At 41.7% G+C, this 21832-nt stretch overlaps 1 protein-coding gene across 9 annotated transcripts in view; it reads left to right on the top strand.

Moving 5' to 3' along the window:
* Positions 1-21680, top strand: part of OSBPL1A (oxysterol binding protein like 1A) — a 241841-nt gene extending 220161 nt beyond the window's left edge. For all 9 annotated transcript variants that reach the window (XM_077778061.1, XM_077778060.1, XM_077778059.1 and 6 more), the window contains 10 exons: positions 1538-1672; positions 2625-2722; positions 3643-3825; positions 10573-10680; positions 11623-11712; positions 11948-12074; positions 14742-14858; positions 15424-15547; positions 16827-16917; positions 20476-21680. In XM_077778061.1, coding sequence (XP_077634187.1) covers positions 1538-1672; positions 2625-2722; positions 3643-3825; positions 10573-10680; positions 11623-11712; positions 11948-12074; positions 14742-14858; positions 15424-15547; positions 16827-16917; positions 20476-20578 — 1176 coding nt within the window. In that variant the 3' untranslated portion in view covers positions 20579-21680. The remainder of the gene's footprint in view (positions 1-1537; positions 1673-2624; positions 2723-3642; positions 3826-10572; positions 10681-11622; positions 11713-11947; positions 12075-14741; positions 14859-15423; positions 15548-16826; positions 16918-20475) is intronic.
* Positions 21681-21832: the final 152 nt, after the last annotated feature.

Genomic DNA, 21832 nt, shown 5'->3' with positions numbered 1-21832 from the left:
GATCGTGACCTGAGCCGAAGCCACCCAGATGCCCCTGTGTTTAGTTTTAAAGAAAGAAAACAGGGGTGCCTGGGCAGCTCAGTCGGTTAAGCGTCTGACTTCGGCTCAGGTCACGATCTTGGTCTGTGAGTTCAAGCAATGCATTAGGCTCTGTGCTGACAGTTCAGAGCCTGGAGCCTGTTTCAGATTCTATATCTCCCTCTCTCTCTGACCCTCCCCTGCTCATGCTGTCTCTCCCTCTCTCAGAAATAAATAAAACATTTTAAAAAATTAAAAAAAAAAAGAAAACAAGGAAGGTATTTTTAAGTAGAAGAAAGCTTAAGACATCTCATTTGGGCTAAACTTTGGTATTCCCAGTTTTCTGCCGTGGACCCTATCAGTGAATTTCTGGATTTAATGAGATCTCCAAGTATATATAGTGCAATCTTCTTTTCTTTATCTCTTTTTTGGTTCCTATTCTCCCTTGTCTCCCTAGTGAGACAGCAGTGAACTTACCACTTCTGTTAGTTAGGTTGAGCTGCTACGTGTCTGTTCTGCAATATTTTGTGGTAATGAATGGGCTTAATGTTTCTAATGCTCTCTAGTTGTAGTCTTGTGAAAGTTATATTATTTTTAATTGTACAGATGAGTAAGAATGTGGATTCTGAGGGGGGGGAAAAGCTAATAATATGAAAGACCTGATTTCCAGAGGAAACTTAACTAATGGTAGGTGAAGGGTTGGGAAGATCATCTGAATATTCTAGAGAATACTAAGGCAAGTATGTTACCTAATGAATATTTTAAAGACCCAATGANATTGTGATTGTGTCATTCTAGCAGACAGAATTTAAAACCTATTCTGTAAAATGTACAGTAGCCTTCTAGTACCTGGTCCACACAGTATAGTAGATTTGCTTGCTCAGGAAACCTCAATGTTGTTCAAAAACAGTCTGAAATTTCTTTTGGATAATTACCACAAAAATGGTACATCATTGATCATTAGCTCACTATGAAGATTTTTGGGTTTTGGGGCCCCATCATCTTTGTATCCTGTTTCCTAATTTTTTTAAAGTTTATTTATTTTGAGAGAGAGAATGAGCAGGGGTGGGGTGCAGAGAGAGAGAATCCCAAGCAGGCTCTGCTGTCAGCACAGAGCCTGATGTGGGATGTGGGACTCCATCTCACTGTGAGATCATGACCCGAGCCAAAATCAAGAGTCAGATGTTTAACAGACTGAGCCACCCAGACACCCCCCCATTTCCTAATTCTAATCCAAGGCAGATTTATTAAGAGTTGTTATCTAATGCTCACCAGATCATGAGCTCCTTGAGGGGAAGGAGAATGTCTGGAGAGTCTTTGTATTTCCTTCAAGGTCTAGAACAATATACTTCATGTTGCCCTTTGGGAAAGATTTGTGTGAGTGAACTGACACTAATTCAATTTCATGAGCTGTGATTTTCTGTTACTTCCTTCCCAGGAAGCATGTGAGGTAAAGAGGCCAGCAGGTAAGTTTGCCATGTATATTGGACATCACCATTTCCATTTTCTTGTTAAATAGGAACTGTCCAAGATCACCATGCCAGTTATATTTAATGAGCCTTTGAGCTTCCTACAACGACTCACTGAATATATGGAGCACACATACCTCATCCACAAGGCCAGTTCCTTCTCTGATTCTGTGGAAAGGATGCAGGTATGTGTCAAACAAGCACAGAAAGGGTTTAAATCTCAGAGACTTCTGCCACCTCCACTCCCAAAACACATACACAAAATTCATGCTTAGTCCAATGTGAGGTTGGGAAATGTTATTAAAACTTAGAGTATTTGGAGTGTCCTCTGCGTTCCTTCCCATGCCATCCTCCTGCCAGAGTGCCATCACAGTGGGAAGACAAGTGACAATTGAAAAAGAAGCAGAAGGTGGCCCATAAGCAAATCTGATGATGGTGAGCTGTATCTGAGTCTTCATTTTAGAAAGTAGTGTGGTATTGGGAGAAACAGCTCAACTCTTCTTCCTTCACACTGAAGAGTATTTCCAAGAAGGAATGAACACACACACACACACACACAAATGTCTATTTATGCTTATGTGTGTGATTAACATACACACTATTCTAGTTTAAAAGGTAGCAAGGAACTGCACTTTGCACTTTTGTTTTGGACAGAAGATGCTTACGTAATGTGTGTAGATGGATTAGTTAGCAGAGCAGAGTAGCCACATTGTGCTCCAGACAAAGCAATGGCATTCTAAATGGAATCTTTCTGTTCTTTCCTTTCTATAAATCTGCTCTTCCCAACCAATTTGTTGAGTTTTATCTCTTTTTCCCTATCCTAAAATTGTACTTTTTAGAAATTTTAAGGGAATTAAAAGTAATTTTGGGCTTGAGAGTTTTTTAAAAGTTTTGAGTGAATTTGTAGCACTCAGGGTGATATAAAAACTATGGCTCGGAATGACTATAGCAAGACACTCAGTAATTTTCATTTTGAATACCCGCACTTGCATATTAAGTTGCTAGACCCATATTAAAAATCCAAAGTAATTAAACTCCTCAAAATAATTTTGTAATTATTGTCTTCAGCAAAATGTCTGTTCCTTAAAGAATGGAGAGCAAGCGAGGCTATTTGTAACTTCTAATGCTCTTCCACAGTGTGTGGCTGCGTTTGCTGTATCTGCTGTTGCTTCTCAGTGGGAACGCACTGGAAAGCCTTTCAACCCGCTGCTGGGAGAGACTTACGAATTAGTTCGGTAAAGATCTTTCTTTCACTTTTTCAGATGGGTAGTTGACTTTGCATGATATATGTAGCTTTTTAGATGAAGAGGAAAAAAAAATTTTTTTTAACATTGCCAACAGTTTGCATTACTGGAGCAAGTTAACAATTTTGATGTTTGTTTCTATCTTAGAGACTCTGTCAGAAATGTGGAAACATACATAAAATGTACCATTATAAAAAGTAATTAAGGGATTTCCGTATTTCTGATCATGTGGGATTAGTTATTCTTTTCTTCTTATGTAGATTGTATGATTGGAGTTTTTTAATACCCATATCAAATATAGTAACATAAATGTATACTGTTGGCATAAAGGCAGTGACACATCTATAGATGCACTTCTGTTTGTTCTTTACCCACAATTAAGGAATTCATTTGGCTTTAGTTTTTTTCAGTCTTCCTTTACTTTTCTGCACAAGTTTTGATACCGTTTCTTTTCTTTGTATTTAATTTTTTTAATGTTCATTGATTTTTGAGAGAGACAGAGTATAAGCAGAGGAGGGGCAGAGAGAGAGGGAGACACAGAATCTAAAGCAGGCTCCAGGCTCCAGGCTCCGAGCTGTCAGCATAGTGCCTGACGCCGAGCTCCATCCCACAAACCACATGATCATGCCTCAAACTGAAGTTGGACGCTCAACTAACTGAGCCACCCTGGAGGCCCCAGTACTATTTATTTTCTAAATGTTTGAAACGGTGGGTTTAAATTTACATGGCTAATATTGGCAATTCATGTATATCATCCACATTCATGTGTGTGTTCTTTAATATGTTCAAGTAGCTTGACTCTGTTTCTTTAATATTTTAATGTTGCCTTTTGACTGAAACAACAACAATGTACACATTACATTGATAAGAGTTAGTTACAATGTTGTTTTTTTTTCTTTTTAAATCTCAAGGGATGACCTTGGTTTCAGACTCATCTCGGAGCAGGTCAGCCATCACCCACCCATTAGTGCATTTCATGCTGAAGGATTAAACAACGATTTCATCTTTCACGGCTCAATCTACCCCAAACTGAAGTTCTGGGGCAAGAGTGTAGAAGCAGAACCCAAAGGAACCATCACTCTGGAGCTCCTTGAGTGAGTTGGAATCAAGCTTTCTTCATGTCTCTCTGCACTTACCCACAGACCTGACAGTGTTGTTTTAAAGCTGTAAAAAAAAGAAACAGCTTTTAAACAGTGTAAATTATCCACTCTCTGTAAATGAATTGAGAAGCAGGGCGATAGCCATTGTTTTTCAATTTAGGTATATATAAAAAGTTTAACTTAATGTTTTGATCTACTTTAAGATGGAATGGAATCAATTATTCCATGGTGGTTTTTTTAAATTTTTTTTTATGTTTATTCTGAGAGAGAGGAAGACAGAGTGTGAGGAGGAGAAGGGCAGAGAGAGAGGGAGACACAGAATCTCAAGCAGGCTCCAGGCTCTGAGCCACCAGCACAGAGCCCTATGCGGGACTCAAACTCACAAACTGAGATCATGATCTGAGCCAAAGTCAGATGCTTAACGGACTGAGCCACCCAGATGTCTCTAATTATTCCATGATAGTTCTTAAAGAAGATGTGTTCATGGCAATGTTTTCTTTATCTTTCAAAATGAATGCATAAAGAAGATGTGGAATATGTATACAATGGAATACTACTCAGCATTGTTGCCATTTGCAGCAACGTGAATGGAGCTAGAATGTATTATGCTAAGCGAAATAAGTCAGTCACAGACAAATACCATATGATTTCACTTATGTGGAATTTAAGAAACCAAATAGATGAACATAGGGGAAAGGAAGGAACATAAGATAAAAACGCAGGGAGGCAAACCATAAGAGACTCTTAAGTACAGAGAACAAACTGAGGGGGATGGGCATTAAGGAGGGCACCTGTTGGGATGAGGGCTGGGTGTCATGTGTAAGAGGTGAATCACTGGGTTCTACTCCTGAAACCAGGACTGTAGTGTATGTTAACTAACGTGGATTTAAATTTAAAAAAAAAAAAAAAAAAATCAGTGTTCAAAAAAATGAATTCACCTTGAGAAATACTGAAATAATAATTGTGTGGCCCGTCTTATACATCAGGTAGATCTGAAAGTTCTCTTCTGCAGTAGAAAAAAAAAAAAAAGATTAGCGTGGAATATCTTTCCATTTATTTGTGTCTTCTCATTTCTTTCATTAATTTTTGTAGTTTTCAGTGTACAGGTCTTTCACTTCTTGGCTAAATTTATTCTGAGGTCTTTTATTCTTTTTGATTTAGTTGTAAATGGGATTGTTTTCTTAACTCTGTACTCACGCATTATAAGAATGAATACTGTTAGCATATCCATACTACCCAAAGCAATCTACAGATTCCATGTAGTTCTATCAAAATTCCCATGACATTTTTCACAGAAACAGAACAATTTTTCTTAATGTTTATTTTTGAGAGAGAGAGATCACAAGCTGGGGAGGGGCAGAGAGAGAGAGAGAGGGAGACACCAAATCTGAAGCAGGCTCTAGGCACCAAGCTTCAGCACAGAGTCCAATGTAGGGCTCAAACCCACAAACCGTGATATCATGACCTCAGTCATAGTTGGACTCTCAACCTACTGATCCACTCAGATGCCCTGAGAACAAACAGTTTTAAAATTTGCATGGGACCATAAAAGATCCAGAAGAGCCAAAGCAATCTTGAGAAAGAAGAACAAAGCTGGAGGCATCACACTTCTTGATTTCAAACTATTTTACAAAGCTTTGGTAATTAAAACAGTGTAGTGCTGGCATAAAAACATACACGTAAGAAGGATGGAACAGAACAGCCCAGAAATAAACCTATGCCAATTTATTAAAAAGGAGGCAGGAATATACAATGAGGAAAAGACCATCTCTTCAGTAAATGATGTTGGGAAAACCAGACAGCCACATGCAAAAGAATGAAACTGGACCACTTTCTTACACAAGTTAATTCAAAATGGATTAAAGACTTGAATATAAGACTTTATATAATCTTCCTAGAAAAAAAAGTAAGTGATAAGGTCTTTGACATAGGTCTTGCTGAAGATTTTTTTCAATCTCACGTCAAAAGAAAAAGCAAAAAAAGCATTTAAAAAATGTGGGATTACATCAAACAAAAAGTTTCTGCACAGCAAAGGAAACCATCAACAAAATGAAAAAGCAGCCTAGGATGGAAGAAAATGTTAGCAAATCATATCTATCTGATAAGGGGTTAACATCCAAAATATATAAAGAACTCCTACAACTCAATGGGAAAAAAGCAAGCAAACAATTTGATTTAAAAATGAGCAGAGCAGACTTAATAGATATTTTTCCAAAGAAGACCTAGAGGGGGCCAATGTGTACGTGAAAAAGTGCTCAGCATCACGAATCATTAGGGAAATGCAAATCAAAACCACAGTGAGATACTGTCTCACACCTATTAGAATGGCTAGTATCAAAAAGACTAGAAGTAACAAGTGCTGGTGAAGATGTGGAAAAAGGGGATCCCTCGTACACTGCTGGTGAGAATGCAAACTGGTGCAGCCACTCTGGAGAACAGTATGGAGGTTCCTCAAATTAAAAATAGAACTACCACATTATCCAGCAATTCTGCTTCTGGATATTTACCAAAGAAAATGAAATTCTTATATGGAAGTGTCTTACATGGATTAATAAAGAAAATGTGTATGGGGGGGGGATGTGTTTATATACAGCACAATGGAATATCAGCCATAAAAATAAATGAAATCTTGCCATTTGCCACAATATGGATGGACTTTGAGGGCATTATTCTAAGTGAAATAAGTCAAAGACAGATACTCTATGAGCTCTCTTACATGTGGAAATAAGTAAATAAAAACTTAAAACAAGCTCTGGGGCATCTGGGTGGCTCGGTCGATTAAATGTCTGACTCTTAATTTTGGCTTGAGTCATGATCTGTGGTTTGTGGGATCAGTCCCTGAGTCTCTTCCTATATCTGCCTGCTTTAGATCTGAATTCCTGTGTGGATCAGTGCCCAGACCCCCAACTGGCTATTGAGGGGTGGATCTGAATAGCACTACAAAGGCTACAAAATTAAGCTGACACTAGAATCAAAAGCAACAGAAACTGGGTCGGGACTCATGACCTGAAAGTATGTTAATTGCCTATAAAACAATACAAACAAAAGGCAACACTCTCCAGAAGATTTTAAGGGGACCCAGAATCTCATATTATTGAAATGTCTAGAATACAATTCAAAAACCACTCGACATACAAGAAAACAGGAAAATCTCAATAACTCACAATGGAAAAAACAAACAATAGGCTCTAACCTCAAGATGAGTTAAATATAGATATTGAAATTCGTATCAAAGACTTTAAAGTGGCTGTTATAACTGTGCCCCATGAGATAAGGATGAACATGCTTAAAATGAATAGAAAGACATTTTGGCAAAGAAATAGAAGTATGTCTGGAAATTTTAATACTGAAAATCACAGTAACAAATAGAAAAACTGAGATAGGCTGAATAGAATGTAGCTGATAGAGTATGTCCAAGATCTCTATGCTGAACACTATGCAATACTGATGAAAACAACGAATATCTGAGTAATGGAGGACAGACTGTGTTTCAGTATATTTGGAAGCCTTAATATGGTTAAGATGTCCATTCTCCCCTAATTAATCCAAACGATGAGTCCCAGGATGATTTTTTTGGTATAGAGAAATTGACTCTAAAATTTGTATGGAGAAGCAAGTGAAAAAAGAACGGTCAAAACAGTTTTGAAAAGGAAGAATAGAATCGATGGTCTCCCATTTCACATTTTTAAGACTTAACTCTAAAAATCAAGAGATCAAGAAGATGTGGTATTGGCAGAAGGGTAGACATGTACATCATTGGAACAGGGAAGAGAGTCGGGAAATTGACCTAGAGAAGTATGGTCACTTGATTTGTAACAAAGGTGCAAACACAGTTCAGTTAAGGATAGTCCTTTCTACAAATGGTGTAGGAACAATCTGACATGCATATTTAAAAAATGAATCTCAATTCCAACTCCCACCTTATCCAAAAATGAACTCAAAATAGATCATAGATTAAAATGTACAACTGTAAAGCTTTTGGAAGAAAACAAAATCTTTATGGCTTTGGATTAAGCAATGAACTCTTAGAGGTACATACCAAAGCACAATCCAGAAAAGACAAAATTGATAAATTAGACTTTTATCAAAATGAAAAATTTTTGCTTTGTGAAAGACATGCTTCAGAAAATGGAGAAGGTGTAGATGGGTAAACATTATTTGCAAATCATATATCCAACAAAGGACTTGTATCCAGAATATAAAGAATTCTCAAAATTTAGCACTAAGAGAATAGAGCAACTCTACAAGAAATTGGGCAAACAACATGAACAGATACTTCACCAACAGATATATCTAGATGACAAACACATGAAAAGATCTCAATTGCATTAGTCATTAGAGAAATACAAAATTATAATCAGTGTGATACTACGATACATCTATTAGCATGGCTAAAATAATCAATTTTTTTATTTTTAAATAAAATCAAAATTTTTAAAACCGATAATGCTAACTGCTAACAAAGATGTAGCATAACTAGAAATATCATTGGTGGGAATATAAATGGTAGAGTCACCCTGGACAGCAGTGTGGCAGTTTCTTATAAAGTTAACTATAGGTTTNAGAGAGAGAGACCGCGTGAGCAGGGGAGGGTCAGAGGGAGAGGGAGACACAGAATCTGAAACAGGCTCCCAGGCTCCAGTCTCTGAGCTAGTTGTCAGCACAGAGCCCCATGCGGGGCTCGAATCCACGAACCCTGAGATCATGATCTGAGCTGAAGTCCGATGCTTAACCAACTGAACCACCTAGGCGCCCCCTACAGGTTTACCATATAGCTCAGCAGCCCCTTCCTATGTATTTATCTGGAGGATGAAAATTTATATTGTCACAAAAACGTGCACACAAGTATTTATAACAACAGTATTAATAGTCATGAAAAACTGGAGGTTCCTCAGAAATTTAAAAATAGAACTACCGTGTGATCCAGTAATTGCACTACTGGATATTTGCCAGAATATGAAAACGAATTGAAAAAGATATATGCACCCCCACGTCTATTATAGCATTCTGCACAATAGCCAGATTATGGAAGCAGCTCAGGTGTCCATCAGTAAGCGAATAGGTGAAGTTGTGGTGTATCTATCCAACTGAATATTAGGCAGCCATAAAAAAGAATGAAATTTTGCCAGTTGCAACAATGTGGATGGATCTAGAGAGTATAATACTAAGTGAAATAAGCCAGTCAGGGGAAGACAGCTACCATATTATTTCATTCATATGTGGAATTTAAGAAACAAAATGAAGAAAAATTAAACAGACTCTTAACCATAGAGAACAAACTGATGGTTACCAGAGAGGAGGTGGGTGGGACCCTGGGGAAAACAGGTGAAGGAGACTCAGAGTGCACTTACGCTGAGCACTGAGTAGTGTATAGAATTGTTGGATCCCTGTATTGTACACCCAAAACTAATATAACACTCTATGTTCACCACACTGGAACAAAAACTACAAGCAACCCAAAGTCTTTCAGTGTGTTTATGGTTAAATTATGGCACATCCATTCAGTGGACTACTACTCAGAAATAACAAATTATTGATACATGGGATTTAAAATGCATCATATGAATGAAGTTAATCCCAAAAAGTTGCCTACTGTATCATGTCCTGTGTGTAGCGTTTTGGGAAAGACAGTGGAGAACAGATGCACTGTATAAGGATGAGGGGTGAATTANTTACACTGGGGGGGGGGTGTGAATTTGGGGGGCTGTGACTGAACTATTCTGTGTTCTTATGATGGTGGTTACAAGGACTAGCCGTGCATTAAAACTCCTTGAATGATATGCCAACAAAAGTGAATTTTTCTGTTTGTAAATGAAAAATACCTGTAAAAAACACAAGTGTATGAAGATGTCAAACAAATGTTTTCAAAAGGAAAGGATGTGTAAAATTGGTGCTTATTGACCTACATGTTTTTCTCTTTGGTGAGCTAGAAGGTATTCCTTTGGTTAGTCCTAAGTAGACCTTCATTTTTATTTTCCATCTCTAATTTTGTTTTTTATGTTTCCACCAAACTTCTGAACGCTTAGGATGAGAACAGGCATACCTGGGAGGTATGGTAGGCCCGATTCCAGACTACTGCAGGAAAGCTAGTCAGATGAGCTTTCCGGTTTCCCAGTGCATTTGGAACAATGTGTGCTCTACATTATAGTCTGTTAAGTGTACAAAAGCATTATATCTTTTTAAAAAATCCAAACACATAACTTAATATCTTACTGCTAAAAATCCTAGCCATCATTTGAGCTTTCCTTGAGTCATAATCACAGATCACTATAACATATATAGTAATAATGAAAAACCTTGAAATACTGTAAGAATTACCAAAATGTGACCCAGAGGCATGAAGTGAGCAATAGCTGTTGGAAACATTGTGCCAATGCTGGGTCCCACAAACCTTCAATTTGTTTAAAAAAAAAAAATGCTGTAAAACTGTAGTATCTGCAAAGTACAATGAAACAAGATACACTCAAGATACACTGGTATATACTTAGTTTGAGTTCAGTTCAGTGAAAGTTTCAGTTTTTCTCTTAAGCTTCTATATCCTTTTAAGAAACAACAAGAGTAGTAACAAGAGTAGTTAGACAATAACCCATTTTGTTGTGAGTTTACATCAATAGAGATTTTGAAGTCTTAGAGCTTAGTTATCTCCAGCTGTCTTGTTACCCTGAGTCATGCATTTGAGGCATTTTAAACAAAGTAACACTTCTCATTTTTTTTTCCGGGTTTGGATTTTTGTTTTTTTAGACACAGTGAAGCATACACATGGACAAATCCTACCTGCTGCGTACATAACATCATCGTGGGTAAACTCTGGATCGAGCAGTACGGCAATGTGGAAATCACCAACCACAAGTAAGATGCTGTAAAGGGCTTGTGTGTCCCTTCCGCTGTCATTGCCCCAGTCTGGTGGGGGGCTTGGTTGTTTTTTTTTTTTTTTTTTTTTTTTTTTTTTTTTTCCAAAAGCCCTAGTAGAGCCTCCTGATAATTTAAGAACCAGGCAGTTTGACTCTTAGGTAAATAGAAGCCCATCCATTTAATGAATGGAGTTCATTCATTCAAGTTTCTGACCAGAGAAGACTGAGTGAACTCTGAGCTTTTACAGATGAAATTGTAATTTCATCCTCAGCTCATTTTGTTTATAGTTCTTAGTTTGTCTTATTTGCAGAGGAAGGTGGGGTGGGAGGAACAGGAAAGTTAAAAAGAGCTGGGTCCAAATCCTAGTTTGTGACCATAGGCAAGTGTCTTGCTCAGCCCAGACAGTTCTAACAGACCGCCATGCAGACTAGTTGGCTTAAACGGTAGAAATTCATTTCTCGCGGTTCTGGAGGCTAAGAAGTCCAAGATCAGGATGCTGACAGCTTTGATATCTGGTAGAGGCTCTCTCCCTGCCTCACAGGGGCCACCTCCTCGTATCCTCACATAGCAGACACAGAGCTCATGTCTCGTGTCTCTTAAAAGGGCACTAATTTCGTTCATGAAGACCCCACCCCCATGACTGAATTACTTCCAGATACCGTCACTTTGGGAGTTAGGGCTTTGACCCGTGAATTTGGGGAAACGCAGACATGACTCCATAGCAGCAGGTCTCTTATTCTTTATGCACCTGCTTGCCTTTTCTTAATGGCAATTAATCCAGTACTAATTGGGGATTAGTCATAATAACCACCGTGTGGAGCCTGGCATGTGTTAGAGAATCAGAAAACAGCAACTGCTCTAGAAAGGTCACCTTCCTCATTATTCTCTACTGATGCTTCCGTGGTGAATGGTCATCTGAGCTTAATATCTCCTTCACAGGACTGGGGACAAATGTGTGTTGAATTTCAAGCCATGTGGCCTCTTTGGTAAGGAATTACACAAAGTCGAAGGCTACATTCAGGATAAAAGGTAAAGTCTCCATTTTAGGTGTTGGGTGGTATCGGCATCGTTCGCTAAATAAAACGTCAGGGTTAAAACCTGCCATAACCTAGGAAACAAACATTTCAGTGAGTTGAAAAATTTTTCTTCTACAAGGCAATGTCTGTTTCTTTAAAGAATCTGATTCATAAGCATCTTCATGATAAGATGCAATTACAGCAAAACACTGTTTCATTGTTGGCTGAGTATCAATGTCTCTTGACAGCAAGAAAAGGCTCTGTGCCCTCTATGGGAAGTGGACCGAGTGTTTGTACAGCGTTGACCCCGCCACTTTTGATGCTTACAAAAAAAATGACAAGAAAAATACCGAAGAGAAGAAAAACAGCAAACAGGTGAACATCCTGGAAGGTGGTACCGAAGGAGTTGCTGGGCTCTTGAACTTGTACTAATCACTTTGGAGGTGGCCTGTTACTGGGTCACAGGCCAGTTTGACCCCCCCCCTTTTTTTTTTTTTGCTTGTTGCTCATGTGTGTAATTTTTCTCTGTGGATCTTCTTCGTTTAATTGAGGTAGAGTTGACAGACGTTCTTGAGTCTTTTTAGTGAACAGATAACCCGCCCCAGTCGTGACTGTGTGGCATAGCCTTCCGGGATACGGGTGCACACCACTCTTGTAGTTGTGTGAGGTTAAGTATGAGGCGTCGATGACTCGAATTCACATAGCTTTGGAGAGTGGGGTTCATCTTGGGACAGATGTTCCTTTCCTTCTTTCTGTTCGTGTGCATTAGAAGTTGAGATCGGGGTGCCTGGGTGGCTCAGTCAGTCAAGCGTCAACTCTTGGTTTCAACTCAGGTCATGAGTCACAGTTTGTGAGTTTGAGCCCCATATCGGGCTAGTGCTGGCTGCACAGAGCCTGCTTAGGATCCTCTCTCCTTCTCTCTCTGCCCCTCTCCCACTTGAGCATGCTTGCTCGCTCTTTCTCACTCTCTCAAAAAATAAACAAAAAAATTTTTTAAAAGAAGTGGAGATCAGTTGAATGTTTATAATTTCCTCCAAAATTATTTCCTATATGTTCCTGCCTGCTAGCAGTTTTGTTTCCCCCTCTTTCGTGTCTAAATCACTGGAGCTAAGACCAGTGCAGTTAAGGGAGTCATTCATTCCTCATTCACTTTTCTTCCTTATGAGACTCTTCATTTCCCACATGGAGGGCACACAGCTGCTTGCCCCGGGGCCCAAGGAGGCGCTCCTGTTCAGCAGGCTCCTGTTCCTTCCCCCAGGCAGGGGGGCAGAGGGTAACAAAAGGGTGCACCTGCTGGGACAGGAGACACTGAAGGCGGGTTGCTTCCCAGGAGCTGGTGTGGTTAAGAGCACAAGCTCTAGGTCGGCTCCCCCACCCCACCCACCCCCGCCCCAAGCGCGGATGAGTGAGCAGAATCCGGTTTCACACCTTCTCTCTGGCTTTCGTTTGCAAAATGGGGATAATACTAGTACCTGCCTTGTCAGGTGAGTTGACAGCTGCTGGAAAGGGCTCAAAATAATACCTGCTCGTAGTAAAGACCCCAAACTACTAACGTCCCTTCTGCTCAGAGCTCGCAGGCGTGCTAGGGGCCGGGGCACCGGCAAGCGGGCTCCCAGGCTCCCCTAGTGGGATTCATATGCTTGTGAAATTAAGGAGCCCCAGCCTTCCTCAAAAATAGGTGGTTTTTTAGGAAATAAAACATTTTTTGACCCTCTCTCTCTCGTTCCCTACGTCCCCATGCACTGTTCTGCTCTCCTCCTCGCACCCAGTCCCGCCTGCCTTTCCTTCCTTCTGGGAGGCGCACTGATGCTTCTCTGCAGCTGCTGTAGGACTGACGGCCACCGCTCTGGCCCCTACGAGGCCACCTGGCAAAGACAGGCTCGCCCATGCATGTGGCATCCACCCTCCTTTGCAGAGCTGGGGTGGGGGCCCACAGGCATCGGCAGCATCCCAGAAAGTGTCCCTCGTGTCCGTGAATCCTCCCAGTCTTTGTAGATCAGTGCCTGTGGAGAGAGATTCCTGTCACTCCCTGGCGCCTCGCCCCCTTCCCCGTCCCGTGTGCATGGAGCTGCCGCTGGCTCCTGACGTCCCTGAGCGCATTCAGGCGCCAGGACAGGTTTGTCGTCTTCAGTGCTGCCCCTTCCCGCTGCTGGTTTGCAAACGGTCTGTTCACTGCAGCATCTCAGTGACGGTGTGACACTGGGAGCATTGCCCAACCTTCCAAAGGGGTGAGGTCCATGCCCGCACACAGCTGCCGGCCCCCTGGGTCCTTACGGGTTTATTACGGAAGGATCAGCACCACCAGAGCTGCTGGCACGGTCTGGCCCGTGCGGGAGAGCCCGAGGATCGTTTGCTCTCTCATTAGCCTGAAGTCCCTTTAAATTCTCTTGTTACTGAATGCTTTTAGGATCCCTACTGGTTTGGTGTCCTTGATCCATTTGGTTAACTGCCCCAAGAATTTAACCGTGTCTTACTCTCCTAATGTTCCAGTAAATACTCCAGTGAGTTAGTTTGTCTTTTATAAAAAAGGTTGGGGTGGGGGGGGGGGTCCTGGGGGGCTCAGTCGGTTGAGCTGACTTCAGCTCAGGTCAGGATCTCAAGGTTCTTGAGTTTGAGCCCCGCTTCAGGCTCTGTGCTGACAGCTCAGAGCCTGGAGCCTGCTTCAGATTCTGTGTCTCCCTCTCTCTCTGCCCCTCCCCTGCTTGTGCTCTCTCTCTCTCTCTCAAAAATAAACCAACATTAAAAAAAAAAAAAAAAAACTCAAAGAACAATAAAACACTACAGTAAAGAGTGTTGATGGGGAAGGTCCTACCTCGAGGGCACCAACACTAGCTGGTACTGCACACACAGCCCAGGGGCTCCCGGCCCCTGGTCAGCAGGTGCATACAGACTCCCGGCACCACTGGTGGGCGAGCGGGGCCCGGTGCCCCTGCCCCCCGCAGTGCTCGTTCTAGGCGTGTGCGGGAAACCATGGTCAGCTTACGATTTTTAAGTGTGCTGTGTCACGGTGTTTTCATTTTGCCCATCGGCTGGTTCTCCTAGATGGGCACCTCTGAGGAGTCGGACGAAATGCCAATGCCAGATTCTGAAAGCGTGTTCGTGATCCCTGGAAGTGTTCTCCTGTGGCGAATAGCCCCGCGGCCTCCGAATTCTGCCCAGGTGAGACTGGGCTGCTCCTGTCCAGGGCCGAGAGCGCAGGGCCAGCTCAGCCCATCACCCAAGTGTTCCTCAGCCATCCTTCTGCTGGCTTCTGCCCACCAGTTTCCCTTGTCACCTGACACTTGGCATTCATGCTGTCCCTCCCTTCCGAGATCTGGCTGGGAAGATGTCAGGGTGGCATTCTTGGGGCTTCTTTAAAGATTACTTAGGGGTAAGGCTGGCTCTCATCGAATACAGGATGGTACAGATACTTCAGGATTAAGCACCCAGATCCAGCAAGTAATGATTTTAATGGAGTAAAAATATCAGCGTTGCTTATAGTTGGACTTCAGGTTGACAGTTTTAGAGAACAGTCATCATGTGCAGCCTGCTTTGGGATTTCTTTGGGACAGCCAGCCACACGTGGTGCAGACTTCAGTGAAAACACTGAAGAGAGTGGCCTGAGAAGGCGGGTCGCCGTTACCGTGGACCCAGGGGGTCATTGTCAAGTCCTTCTACCTTTGGGGCTTTTGGTTTGCATTATGCCTTGGTACACGTTAATGTGAACATTTTTGCTGCTTTTCAGATGTATAATTTTACTAGCTTTGCAATGGTCTTGAATGAAGTAGACAAGGAAATGGAGAGCGTGATTCCTAAGACAGACTGCAGGTTACGGCCTGACATCCGAGCCATGGAGAACGGAGAAATAGGTAAGGAGCATCCGATGGTGAAGACTGATGTGGGGGAGGGGCAATGTGGTCGGTAGCGTCATTGCGGTGGTACAAGCATTTTTAGTCTCTGAGGGAGCTAATTAAAATTCAGTACAAATTCAGTAGCTTTCATTTAAAATTTGGAAATCTGAGGTAGACTTTAGTAGCTTAGATTCATTATTTCAGTGATCTTCCCTGACGATTTAATATTCTCCATATGTCCAAAGGAATGTTGTAAATGTCAGAGGGGAATTTGAGAAAATAATAGCATTGTTACCAATTTTAAACTATATTCTGACTAATTATTTCATCAAATGTTTGAGAACCTAACTAATACCTCATGAGTCTCCAAGAAGAGTGTGGCCTCGGTTAACTACAACAGTTTTATTAGCTGATGTTACATTTGTTCTGATTCAGTGGCTGTCAGAAGGGGAGCAGGCTTACCCCCCGGGGGACATGCAGCATTGTCCGGAGAGTTTGTCTCATCTGGGGACCTGTTACTGGCACGGAGCGGCCGGAAGCCGGATCCTGTGGTGCTCCTGACGCCCCCACAAATACTCGGGCGGCGGGCACATGCAGTGTGGTGGGGACGCCAGGGTGGAGAAGCCTTGCTCTGACTGCACCCCTCAGGCTCTCTTTGAGTGATCAGTGAGACAGAATTTGGAAAAATTGTTTGAATTTCTTATGAATAGAATCTTCTGAAGGAGCTCTGTGAGGTCTCACCAAGGATTAAGAAAAATTTCACATTGACTTAGTTTTTCCACCCAATTTTTCATGGAAGCTTTTGAACATCATTATTTTGGCCTTAAGAATAAGTAGGGTTTGATTTTTTTTTTTTTAAATGTTTATATTTGAGAGAGTGTGAGTAGGGGAGGGATGGAGAGGGAGACACAGAATCTGAAGCAGGATCCATGCTCTGAGCAGTCAGCACAGAGCCCGATGCAGTACTCAAACTCACAAACCGTGAGATCATGACCTGAGCCGAAGTCAGTTGCTCAACCAACTGAGCCACCCAGGTGCCCCAAGAATAAGCAGGTTCTGTTGGTAAATGCAGAGGTTGTTCAGGGCTAGACTGTATATAGAAGGAAACAACTGGGTCTTGAGTGACTCCTCTGCCTCTCACTCCCTTGGGTGTGTGTTAAAATTTTAACGTAATGTTTGTTTTCTGCTGAAACAAATACCATGGGAATACACGTGGATGGTGCTTCTCCGTAACAGTACTGTGCCTGGCGGTCGCTACCTGGGGAATAACTGGTTTTCATTGATGTTCGTACCTTAGATCAAGCTAGTGAAGAAAAAAAACGACTTGAGGAGAAACAAAGAGCAGCCCGCAAAAACAGGTCCAAGTCGGAGGAGGACTGGAAGACGAGGTGCGTGCGGGCCCCCAGCGGGCCCCCAGGCTGTCGTGGGGGTGGGGCAGGGCGCTCCGATGCGGGGCAGCCCAGCGAGGCCTGACCCAGCCCTGCCAGTGTTCCGAGGGGGAGAGGAAAGCTGAAAGACTTGCATGGGTGACAAAAGGAAAGGGACTGTTGGGAAATGAGAATAGTGCCGTAAGTTACTGGAGGTGAGTCGTCTACCTTCCTTGTCTGGCCAAGTCCTGCCCTTTTCATTATTATAAGAGGGAAGGTAAAATCTGATATTAACAGATTTTGGCAAGAAAATAGGTTTGGAGCCATTCTCTTGACAGTACACATGAGTAAACATACAGGGCCGTTTGCTTACGTGTTTATCACATATAGACCGTGTCTTTACTCTTCCAAACACAAGGGATGAGACAGGTAATGGAAATATGATATGTAAAAAGTAACCTGGGATTCCATTCAAAAATAGAAAGTGGTCATAAAATTTCTAAGTTTTGGAAGTTTTTAAGGAGTCTCTTAGTCCCTGTATTAATAGAATCACTTGGAAACAGGAATAGAATAAAAACATTTCCTACATTTACATCACATGATAGAAACCATTGTCCCATAATTCAAAGTTATTAACTAAGTTGTAGAGCCAATATGGGCATACTTTTGCAAGTGTTTCAGCAGACATTATTGATAGCCCTTTTGCATCTAATTCTTAGAACTAGACATGACCTTAGATTTCATCCAGTCTAGTGTTTTTGGACTCGGTCTGCATAAAAAGCTTTTTTGCCAATGAATGCATCAAGAGTCTGCAAATACAGAAGGTGTGGAAACATTGCGGTGGTCGGGTGAGGAGCGGGGGCAGGACCTGGGCCACCCCTCGCTGTCTCCCACCCTGTGCTCCCTAGAACTCTGTGGAATACAGTTTGGAAAGTGGCCCAGAAATCCCGTCGTCGTTCAGAAGAAAACAGATCCTGGTACCTTTCATTTAGGGGACTTGCTCACAGCACACGGCTCATGAGCCGCAGGCCTGGGATCAGAACCCCCGCCTTCGTGAATCCTGTATTCATGAAAAGCTGTATTGTTGCTCTCCTGTGATCCCTTTTGAAAAGACTTGATTCATTTTATTATTATTTCTAGCCTCTTTTGCAGAAAACCCCACTTTTGTACTGTAATTATTAAGTCCTTTATTTTTCTGGCCATGTTTTCAGGAATACAGTATAAGCAAAAAGTCCACTAAGAAGTTTTACTGTCGAAGCCATAGCATTCAGAAAGCAATTGAGCTTCAAGACCGTTCTTTATTCGCCTGAAAGTAAAAGTAGGAGTCGCGTTTGTGGGCTACAGTTTGAGGCCTTTGTGCCACGCTCTCTCAGCATCGCGGTGCTTATGTGAATACACCTCTTTAAAATGATTCTACTGACCATTTCTTTGTCCAGAGAATATGTGCTTTGAGCTCTTTTTGAGTGGCGGTGGGAAGAGTGCACTCTCACAGACTTGATTCTTCTCAGGATCGATGATGTGTTTTTGAAAGTCGTGGTTCAGTTTGAGTAGAGGCGGGGTGGGGGCAGGGCAGCTTATAAAACAACGTTCTCTGCTGGGTTGGAGCTAACTAGCCTTCAGAATTATCAAACCCAGAAACTTACTAAAATCTCAAATCCCTCCGTGCTAAAAGCTGGCATTCCTGCTAACACTGGCTTCACTCGAAGAGAGTACGGGCTCCCAAATGTTTGACTATAAACTATGGCTCCTGCTTATGAAAATGCCTGCTTGTAATCCTGACCTATTTTCCTAGAGGAATCCTCACTAATCAGTGTGGTACAGGGAGGGAGCGGAGGGACCAGTGAGAGATAGAGGATTTTTTAAAGGAGGGAGGCGGGTGATGTGATGAGGCCAAAAATTATCGGTGACGGTGTCTCCTGAGCATCTGAGTGTCATGTAGGATTCACATTTTATAGAATGCTGCCTTCCTGACACAGACCAAACACTATGTAGACTCAAAAAGAATTGAATTGAAAGGTGGTAGCAAAGAAATGTTACCCTCCTCTTTGCTGTGACCTGTGCTGGTCTAAAACATTTGAGTTTAGGACAAATTAACCGGACTGTGTGGTTTCTGTGGGCGGGGCATGGTGATAGCAGAGGTTTCCAGATGTGAGTGCTCACAGTGAGAGCTGGCAGATGAGGGAAACTAATCCTGCGCATCAGACCATCCACTCTGAGGTGCTCAGCTCCGGGGTGGCGTGTGGACTCTGTCCTAGAGCAGGCGGGCTCCGCAGGGCACTTGCAGACATGGGCTCCGAACTGGCTTCCCCCGTGGCACGTGGCCTGAGGCGTGGATTATTGTTTAAATTACTTTTTACTTGATTTCGATTTTCCTGCTTTTCTGAAGTGCCTGACTTTGCTAAGCCTAACTACAAAAGTGCTTTTACTGCTTGGACTTTAGAGACCAGCAAAATTTTCAGTCTGCTTGACTAAATGTGACCCATCTTGATCATTTAAAATTGACTTAAATTTTCCAAGTAGGAAAAAGTCCCAAAAGCTGAACAGAGTTCAGATATTAACATTCTAGAAAGTGTGGTCTAACGGCATTTCCCATGTGCTCCTCCAAGGAACCCACCTCATCTGAAGCAGTCTTTCTCTCAGCCTGCTTTGGGCTGCAGTAGGGGCAACAGAACATTAAGACTTACCAAACACATGTAACCTCACTCTATTAAAAAAAAATTTAGAAGCAATTTGGGAAGAATGGCACAAAGACAATTGAAACTGTTTTTCACAAATGTTACTCTGAAAACTCATATTTAGAAAATGTTATGCAAATTTAATTGTGAACCTTTTGAGTAAGTAATTTTGCTTTTCCATTAGCTGAAGAATGCTGCTACTGGAAATAGGTGATTTTTTTTTTAAAGGGGAAGAAAATGATTAGGGCAGAATGATTCTGTGCAGAATTAGAAAAGACAGATCAGGTTGTTAACTCCTAGATGCCACCCAAGAATCTGCATGAGCCTAGAGAAAATGGGAGACCTAGGAAGGTGAGGACTAGTCTCTGGATTGCGTGCGGCAGAGTAGATTGGAAAAATCACGGTCTTTAAAATCAGACTTAAGTTCGATACCAGTGACTAGCTTGGGCAAATTATTTAACTTCTCTGACATTCATTCCCCTTCTGCTTTGAGTTTAGGGGGCATTAACTCGGAATCCAGTAGCTTACCTGTTACTCTGGTGTGTTGTCAGAGTTCCTAAAAGTTTGTTTCCTTGTCCATATTCTTTAAACCTTAAAAAAAAAAAAAAAAAGCCTTCTGGTGGAAGATAAGGAATGCAGCTAGAGAATGAACAGTTACACAGATAGTTTTGTTCTTATACTCCCACTAGACAGAAGGTCCTCTTCGGTTGAATACTGTTGCTGAATGCTGGGAAAAACCCCATGAACCTTTTGTGTGGGATCATCCTAGCTTCTGGAATGCTACTCTTTATAGTATATAGGTGGTCTCTAAAAATCTCTGGAAATCCCGGACTCTGAGCGAAGTGGCAGGTACCCTGGATTTCCAACAGCTTCCCCATCAATCTTGTCCTTTCTTTTTAAACAGGTGGTTCCATCAAGGTCCTAATCCCTACAACGGAGCACAGGACTGGCTTTACTCGGGCAGCTACTGGGACAGAAACTACTTCAATCTGCCTGACATTTATTAAAATGCAGACAAGTCAAGGTGTTTGGCTCATCTACAAATAAGTCTTAAACCTATGTTTTTAAATATTTTCCTTGGTTTCTACTCATCTTTTAAAAAAAGAAAAAACCCGCTCGTGAGATAACTTGCATTTCACTCGAGGAAAGTAGGGCATGAAGTGATACCGGTGACGAGGGTCAGGAAAAATGGGTAATTTGGCTATCCAGACATACTTCTTTGGAACAACTGTTTCATAGAGGGAAGAGAAACTGAGTGGAGAACATACTTTTTTTATGGTTGCTGTTGCCATATTTACTGAAGGTTTATACCCAACTTTAGCTTTATGGAATTATATAGTAATCCCAAATCAAGTTATTTTGCATATTTTTATGCTGTCATGCTTGAATGTTTTAGCTGTAACTCTGAAATGTTTAGAACTCTTCTACACAATGTTAATGTGCTCAAATGTAGAGAAGGTTATGTCATTGTGTAAAGACTACGTTAAAAAGATGGCTTTTCTTCAAACTAATCCTCTCAATTTTACCCCTTTCCACTTCCAAAAAGAAAAAAACACCTGAATATTCAGAATACGTGTTCCTGATTTGCAAATTCTAAAGAATTAAGCTGGAAGAGACACTTTAGTGCTCTAAATTTACTTTTACAATTTTCTTTAATCACGGTCTTTAGAATTAAAAGGTGTTTGAATTGAAAATTTGCATAAAATCTAGCAGTTCACAAAAATGCCCTAGAAATAGATTCTAATCAATCACCATCATTACATAATGACAAGCCTTTTTAAATGCTTGACCTTGTGTGGCAAAGGCCACCAGAGACATGAAGTTGCACTCATGTAAGTACCAAACTCTACAAAAGGAGGTCTTGTGCATTTCAGGTTTGCAAGGCCCCCATGTACGTAAAATCTGTATGGAGACCGACTGTACAGTAGCTTTGCCCCTTTCATTGGGGTGCATTCATCTAACGGTATTTATCCACCCGACCCCAGACTGAGAGCTTGCTCCAAGGGGCTTTAGGTAGCTGCCAGTAAATTATTTTAATTGCTGTCTTGAAGTTAACAAGTGTTATAATGAAATAATCTACCTGATGCTAAATAAAGCCTTTAGAATGTTGCCCAAAGGCGTGGTTTGTTAAACTTTCAAACATACCAATGTCCACAATTTCCACAATTAATAGGGCCTGTAGTGCTAACCAGCTCAGGAGTCAGCACGGGGGATGGTTCTCTGTAAGTGCAGTATTAGTGTGAGCTGCCTCCTGTACTCCC

The sequence above is a fragment of the Crocuta crocuta genome, unplaced genomic scaffold (assembly GCF_008692635.1).
Source record: "Crocuta crocuta isolate KB4526 unplaced genomic scaffold, BGI_CrCroc_1.0 scaffold26, whole genome shotgun sequence".
Taxonomy (NCBI): domain Eukaryota; kingdom Metazoa; phylum Chordata; class Mammalia; order Carnivora; family Hyaenidae; genus Crocuta; species Crocuta crocuta.
Note: the sequence above shows the minus strand (reverse complement) of the source record. Positions and strands in the feature narration are given on the sequence as shown.